The sequence below is a fragment of the Cyclopterus lumpus genome, chromosome 12, assembly GCF_009769545.1.
Source record: "Cyclopterus lumpus isolate fCycLum1 chromosome 12, fCycLum1.pri, whole genome shotgun sequence".
In the NCBI taxonomy this organism is placed as follows: domain Eukaryota; kingdom Metazoa; phylum Chordata; class Actinopteri; order Perciformes; family Cyclopteridae; genus Cyclopterus; species Cyclopterus lumpus.
The window spans coordinates 19,766,892-19,775,023 of NC_046977.1; the positions used below are offsets into that span (position 1 = coordinate 19,766,892).

The 8,132-nt window shown below is 41.2% G+C and overlaps 1 protein-coding gene across 2 annotated transcripts in view; it reads left to right on the forward strand.

The window, feature by feature from the left end:
* Positions 1-2,537: 2,537 nt before the first annotated feature.
* The window catches only part of fbxw2 (F-box and WD repeat domain containing 2), an 11,678-nt gene continuing 6,083 nt past the window's right edge, over positions 2,538-8,132 (forward strand). The window contains exons 1-3 of one of the 2 annotated variants that reach the window (XM_034547089.1): positions 2,538-3,347; positions 4,447-4,739; positions 5,261-5,483. In XM_034547089.1, the coding sequence (XP_034402980.1) occupies positions 3,269-3,347; positions 4,447-4,739; positions 5,261-5,483 (595 nt within the window). In that variant the 5' untranslated portion in view covers positions 2,538-3,268. The remainder of the gene's footprint in view (positions 3,348-4,446; positions 4,740-5,260; positions 5,484-8,132) is intronic. The other variant, XM_034547090.1, reaches the window with a different exon arrangement.

Consider the following 8,132-nt stretch of genomic DNA (forward strand, 5'->3'; position numbering starts at 1 on the left):
AGTGAGAGAGTGGACGTTGAGGTTGATTTGCCAGGTTGTACTTCCATGACTTGGCAGACACAAAGAGGTGTAAGGAGGGAGCCACAGCGCTCACCCGCTTCACCAGAATTCCAGCATTGGCCAGAAGATTTGGACACAAGCCCAGAAATGTGAATTGTTCGGGAAAACAAAAGATTACATAATCTGACCTAAGCCTCACCCTCAGAGACAAACATTTTTGGTGAAGTGATTTACTGTATGACAAACTAGTGAGCTTTTAGTTAAGTAGTAAGAACACCTCAGAGATCTCTTCCAAAATGAAACACATCATTTAAAATTGTACACACATTTATAAAAAAACAATTTAGTCACTGTATGAAACGCACATGGTTCCAGCTTCCTAAATAGAGACAATCTAGAATAAAATGAGATGCTTATAAATGATACACCATTATGAATAAAGTCTAAACAAAAGTTTTCATTAAATGAATGAGGGTATTTTCTTTGGTATTTCTGTCACATCCAGATATGCAATGACGATTGCTGGTTAATATATATGTTAGTGTTGTCCTATGTTAAGTCTCTACTTGATCATGTGACGAAATGATACGAGATACAGTAGCTAGTGTAGGCTCCTGCTGTCATGTTGGCTTCCATTGTTGTTGTAAACAGGTACTGTTGTCTTTCTATAGCGCCGTGAGTCCTGATTGATGAGTCGACAATCATCCATCAGGTGTTTGGCCAGGTGGCCCGTGTGCATTGGTCCATGTGTGCTGAAATGACATAGAAACTTTACATCAGATTCCGGTGTTTTATGGAGAGAACTGGTGTGCAGTGTTTTGCAAAAAAAACAACTATTTTTTGAGTTTTGGACACTTAAGCTCTCTGAGTGACTTGATTTTTAATAAAGAAATATCCAAAATAAAACTTACAAAGCAGGTGAGTCTAAAAGTGAGTAACTGAAACAGGTCAAATGACACACAACAGGACCAGGTAAATATGATATGGGCACAAGGGATGTTAACAGGAACACAGCAGACAAAGGACAGGATTCTAAATACACAAGAAAATAATCAGACAACAAGACACAGGTGGGCACTGAGTGTCAGCTAAATCTCTAAATGTACTTTAAATCATATTAGTGTGTTCGCACTTTTAAAAAAAGAGAAAAGATGTGGATGTTTACTGGGCAGGAAGGGTCTAATGAAAAGACTCTATCAAGTTGCATTGTGGAGAGTTTTTTTTAACTTGACCAACACAGGGACTGGAGGTCGGGATACTTCAGGATACCTTGTTGTCATAAACAGTCTGCAACATACTGATGAATTATTAAAATAAATAAACCCGTTTGAGCCCATACTATGCCGCAGTGGAGTACAGTCTCCGATTAAACCAACGCATTGAGAAGGACATTGCTGCTCTAACGGTTAATGAGCTCTTAAAGTAGTGGCATTGAGCTACTGGAGCTCGGACTGGATGGGTTTTATTCATCTTTAGGTGGCGCGCTGCTTACACATCTTTGAAATAACGAGACACGATCTTTAAATATGACAGCAAACTCAGAACATGAACTGCAACATCCATCCATCCATGATCACCTCTTATCCGGGGTCGGGTCGCGGTGGCAGCAGGTTCAGCAGGCCGACCCAGGCCTCCCTCTCACCCGCAACACTTTCCAGCTCATTCTGGGGGATCCCGAGGTGTTCCAAGGCCAGCCGGGAGATATAATCCCTCCAGCGTGTCCTCGGTCTTCCCCGGGGCCTCCTACCAGAAATTGAAAAACAAAAAGTAGCAATTTATAGTAGCCATGCTACTTTCATTTCAATCATCAATTTATCATTTAATAATTTCAACACTGGGTAAGGAAGTGACATTATTAACAGGACGTTTTTATTTAGAACTTACATTTTTTTACTTTTAAGAAATATAATATATATATAATAATTGAAAATAATACTAAAAGTTAGGTCTATAATTCTGCCCCCCTGGCTTAATAACTGATATACGTTACATGCAAGTAATAATGTTCGTTAGTTGTGTGCCCTCTGGTGGTAATTATTCTCCATCACAGTTCAGCAAACTACTGTACTCGTGACATGTTCCTATCTCGCGTGATTTAATATATTTGAAAAAAAGTCGTCCATGCACAGCTGGCAGCATGTGCTATGTTGGTTCCACTGGACTTCGAGATAAACCACAATGGCCACAAACCCACTACTCCCTATCGCCGCTGTGGAACCACCAGGAGTGAGCAAAGTAGCCCCTGTCACATATTTCTCACCGTTCCACATTGTACGCGACACCGGAAGCTAGTTTACCTGTGCAACATCATGTGAAAAAAGCCCGCAGCTTTGTCTTACAGACGAGGTTGGCCCTATGAATAGATATTCCAAGGCCACTACCGCCTAAAAAGCAAGACAAATAATTGCTATTTCCTTTGAGCTGAAATATGCGGATATAATGTAGTAGTACCTTTATGAATATATCCGTTTGGTATAGGAGAAGAATGTAATACTCCTACGGCTTCTCCTGTAAGACAAAGCTGAGGTAGAATTCGACCCATAGGATTGGATGGCGTTTCCATTATCTTTTGGTTTTCATGCTGTCAGAACAGAACTGCTAACGCTATCCTTCTACACTACTACGCAAAAACTTCATGCTTGGGAAAAGAATACTGAATAAATGAAGACTATCGTTATTCTATTAGGGACATTATGTCATTCACAACTAACATAATCAAGTCCTCACATCATGGTGGTTAGCTAGCGTTAGCTGCGAAGCTAGGTTACTTGGACAATCCTTTCAACTTGCTTGCTGACAGGTTAGCTTACGATAGCTAACGTCGCTATGTGAACTAAGTAAGCCAGGAAAGTGGCGATAAAGAAACTCCCTGCAACTCTCTGGTTGGTGGACATTTTGAGTTAACATGTTTAAATGCAACTTTATTTGCTGGCGGTGGCGCGGAGTGTTCGTTGGTTGTTCTGGATGTTACTAGGAGATAATTTGCCATTACATTGTAGTGGTGTTACGTTACTTGGCTAACGTTTGCTACAGAAGTTGCTAGCTAGCCAGGTCGCTAAACTCGACTGAACGTGATTGACAACACTTTTCTACAGCTATTCATATGGTGTCGTAACCAAACCACAAGCTATTGTACATATTATCTTCAACCTATTCTCGTAGGCTACATGTCTGGCTCATGGAGCTATTACAACTGTGTCTGTGTGATGAACACTCATAGTCATAAAGCCTGAACGGCACGCCGCTGAAACAACGTAACATTGTGAATATGAAAGCGAGGGAACGGAGACACAAACATGACGGCATAAATCCGTTACCAGCAAATGTTTGTCAATTTGACTTGACAGGTGATTGAAATTATTATAATGAATTTTAAAATGGTCATTTGTTAAAAACATTTGTTTGTGATGAACACATCTTCTAATAATCATTTAGAAGAAACAAATGAAGTCATTTTCATTTGTTTGTATGTTGTGATGTTGCTGTGAATAGTTGTCATCCAAGGTGGTTCAAGAGATTGTAATTATGTAACACAGGAGGGGCCAAACCTTTTTTATTATTATTGTGGGCCATATTCAGAAAATACTTAAGAAGTCACAGGCCCAACAATGATAAATGCATAATTTATAAATCAGTTATACTGCAAGAAAATTAATTTTTGATTTAAGTAATTGCACAACACTACTAAACTTTTGTTTATTGGTGCGCCCGTATATTAGAAAACATTCCTGTGTCTGCTGCTCTTAAATCAAATTGAAAATGTCTCAGTACTTTAAAACTCTGATAAAGTGCCTGGCCTAAAATGTGAATCTCTAAATTAGCTCATTTAAAACAGGCAGAAATGGCCAAGTATTTGTTTCTGTTCATGGTCTAAGCGTACAATGCAAATATAAGATGCAAATCTGTGATATTAAGTTATTACACACAGAACAGGGGGGAATGGTAAAATATCTGTTTTTGTGCAAATAGGTGAAGACCGATAATTTCACTGAATTTAGTGTTTTAATGTGCACTGTACAGTGCAATTTGATAGAAATATGCCAAAGTTATATTCTAGTTTATTTGGGAAAATACCCCAAAAGCTGCAGTTGTAAAGCATGCTGATCGATCATCTACAGCTGCAAGATAACTATTCACTTCACATAGTGCATCTGCATTGTACATTTTTATGTAATGAATGTGTTAGTTAAACAACATATTTACAGATTCAAATTGATTATAAACCAATCAATTACAATTTTATTTAAGTAAAAGGGACATACATTTGTTATAGCCTCTCAAAGACAAGGCAAACAGAACATATTTGAGTTTTTAACTTCAGAACAAACATCATATTGAATACCTCAAGTTATTCCAAAACACATAATTTACCAGATTCCTTCTCCAGATAATCGTGTCATCTTGTGCATGAATAATTGCCCCCCCCCTCCTGCGTTGTTCCTGCAGGTGTTGCAGGTCGCTCTCATGTGCCCATGGAGAAGGCAGCCTTCGAGGGGTGGCTGGAGTCAGCCTCTGCCACTTTCCTTACTCTAAACGACCAGCAGCGCAACCAGTCTCTGGACCACCTCATTTCTTTAAGCGGTGCCGTCCAGCTCCGTCATCTGTCTAATGGACTGGAGACACTGCTTAAGCGGGACTTCCTGCGCCTCCTTCCCCTGGAGCTGGCCTTCTACCTGATCCACTGGCTGGATCCTGAGACCCTGCTCATCTGCTGCCGGGTCTGCAAACAGTGGAATAAGGTGAATGTGGTCCTTCCTGACATCTGGTAGTGTAGTCATGGGGGGGTTCTTCAATAATCCATCGGCTGTTTACGGGGAAATCCAGATAAAATAGAGCAATGCATTGGCACAGTTACAGTTTGTGTCTGTTCTTGTAAAGGCGAGGTATCGTGGTAACTTTACTTTGATGGACTAGGTCTTGATTTACATTGCAGCCGATGTGACGCTGTTATATTGAGGCAAAGGTCTTGTACAGTTGCTTGTCTTTCAATATTTTGAGAACTGTGACCTTTTTTTTGTTAACTGAAGAAAGGTTTCTGTAGAAAAAGACGCCTGCATCTCATGATATAGCAAAATTGTTTGGTATTTGTTAAGAAACTCAGGAATATTACAGAGTTCCAGGATGTTTTTATGCCAGTTTGTTAATTTACATGTTCATGTTAATCTTGTTGGATAGCAGCTCACCCTTCTGGTATTGAAAGTACTTGTCATTCAGCCATACAAGTGTTCAAACGTTCTAACGAGCGGTCGTCTCCTTGTAGCTGATCAACTCGTGCACGGAGGTGTGGCAGGGCGTGTGTCAGGATCTGGGCTGGAGGATCGATGAGTCCATTCAGGACGCGCCACACTGGAAGGCGGTCTACCTGAAGGCCAAACTGCGTATGGTGCAGCTGCAGGATCAGGAGGCCTTCGAGACGTCGTCCCTCATTGGCCACAGCGCTCGGGTATACGCCCTCTACTACAAGGACGGCCTCCTCTGCACAGGTACTGTACTCAAGTGGGGTCCCTGCCCCTCTGCGAAATGATTTCCAGTCACTTCCCTCGCTCTAATATAAGTATTCCAGTCCAAAATATCCTCACAAAATCAAACATGGCTGACTTCCTGTTGGCTAAAATAAAAGTATAATATGCGTATATGTAAAATGTGTTCTTAAAAATTAGAGAAATGATACCACCCAATACTGTGAACATCAAAAGAACTATCCCAACAAGCGATGGTATGATCAAAGTCTGACATAACTATCCTTACCTACTGTATGACATCACTAACATTACCTGCTGTATGACATCACTAACGTTACCTGCTGTATGACTTCACTAACGTTACCTGCTGTATGACATCACTAACGTTACCTGCTGTATGACATCACTAACGTTACCTGCGGTATGACATCACTAACGTTACCTACTGTATGACATCACTAACGTTACCTGCGGTATGACATCACTAACGTTACCTACTGTATGACATCACTAACGTTACCTGCTGTATGACATCACTAACGTTACCTGCTGTATGACATCACTAACGTTACCTGCTGTATGACATCACTAACGTTACCTACTGTACGACATCACTAACGTTACCTGCTGTACGACATCACTAACGTTACCTGCTGTACGACATCACTAACATTACCTGCTGTATGCCATCGCTAACGTTACCTGCCGTATGACATCACTAACGTTACCTACTGTACGACATCGCTAACATTACCTTCTGTACGACATCACTAACGTTACCTGCCGTATGACATCACTAACGTTACCTACTGTACGACATCGCTAACATTACCTTCTGTACGACATCACTAACGTTACCTGTGGTATGACATCACTAACGTTACCTGCTGTATGACATCACTATCGTTACCTGCGGTATGACATCACTAACGTTACCTGTGGTATGACATCACTAACGTTACCTGTGGTATGACATCACTAACGTTACCTGTGGTATGACATCACTAACGTTAGCTACTGTTTGACATCACTAACGTTACCTGTGGTATGACATCACTAACGTTACCTGCTGTATGACTTCACTAACGTTACCTGCGGTACGACATCGCTAACATTACCTACTGTACGACATCACTAACGTTACCTGCTGTACGACATCACTAACGTTACCTGTGGTATGACATCACTAACGTTACCTGCTGTATGACATCACTATCGTTACCTGCGGTATGACATCACTAACGTTACCTGCGGTATGACATCACTAACGTTACCTGTGGTATGACATCACTAACGTTACCTGCTGTACGACATCACTAACGTTACCTGTGGTATGACATCGCTAACGTTACCTACTGTATGACATCACTAACGTTACCTGCTGTATGACATCACTAACGTTACCTGCTGTATGACTTCACTAACGTTACCTGCTGTATGACATCACTAACATTACCTGCTGTATGACATCACTAACGTTACCTGCTGTATGACTTCACTAACGTTACCTGCTGTATGACATCACTAATATTACCTGCTGTATGACATCACTAATGTTACCTACTGTATGACATCACTAACGTTACCTACTGTACGACAGTTACCTACTGTATGACATCACTAACGTTACCTACTGTATGACATCACTAACGTTACCTGCTGTATGACATCACTAACGTTACCTGCTGTATGACATCACTAACGTTACCTACTGTACGACATCGCTAACATTACCTACTGTACGACATCACTAACGTTACCTACTGTACGACATCACTAATGTTACCTACTGTACGACATCACTATCGTTACCTGCGGTATGACATCACTAACGTTACCTGTGGTATGACATCACTAACGTTACCTGCTGTATGACATCACTATCGTTACCTGCGGTATGACATCACTAACGTTACCTACTGTATGACATCACTAACGTTACCTGCGGTATGACATCACTAACGTTACCTGCTGTATGACATCACTAACGTTACCTACTGTATGACATCACTAACGTTACCTGCGGTATGACATCACTAACGTTACCTACTGTATGACATCACTAACGTTACCTACTGTATGACATCACTATCGTTACCTACTGTTTGACATCGCTAACGTTACCTACTGTATGACATCACTAACGTTACCTGCTGTATGACATCGCTAACATTACCTACTGTACGACATCGCTAACGTTACCTACTGTATGACATCGCTAACATTATCTACTGTACGACATCGCTAACATTACCTACTGTACGACATCGCTAACGTTACCTACTGTATGACATCACTATTCACTTGTGAGGCTTTTTATTGAGTTTGAGACAACGAGAGTTCTCAGAATCTACTGGAGTCACATGTAGAAACTCTTTGGATCTTTGTGTCCTCTCTGCCTTCATGTGAGTCTCACACTGTACTGAGAGACAGACAGAGAGAGGAGGTTTGAGACAAGGACGTCTCACTACGGATATTCTTCGATAGCAGAACCGTTAACTCCGGGCAGCATCAATACTCCGTGTTTCTACTAATTTCAATCGGTTCCCGCTTACAACCGGGTTTCGGGTGGCATCCCTAATCCCAACCATGGCTTGCCGTGTGTTTGAGGGGCCTCGGCCTTGGCATTAACACATCATGTTTTGATCCTAAAGTAAATCCAACTACTAG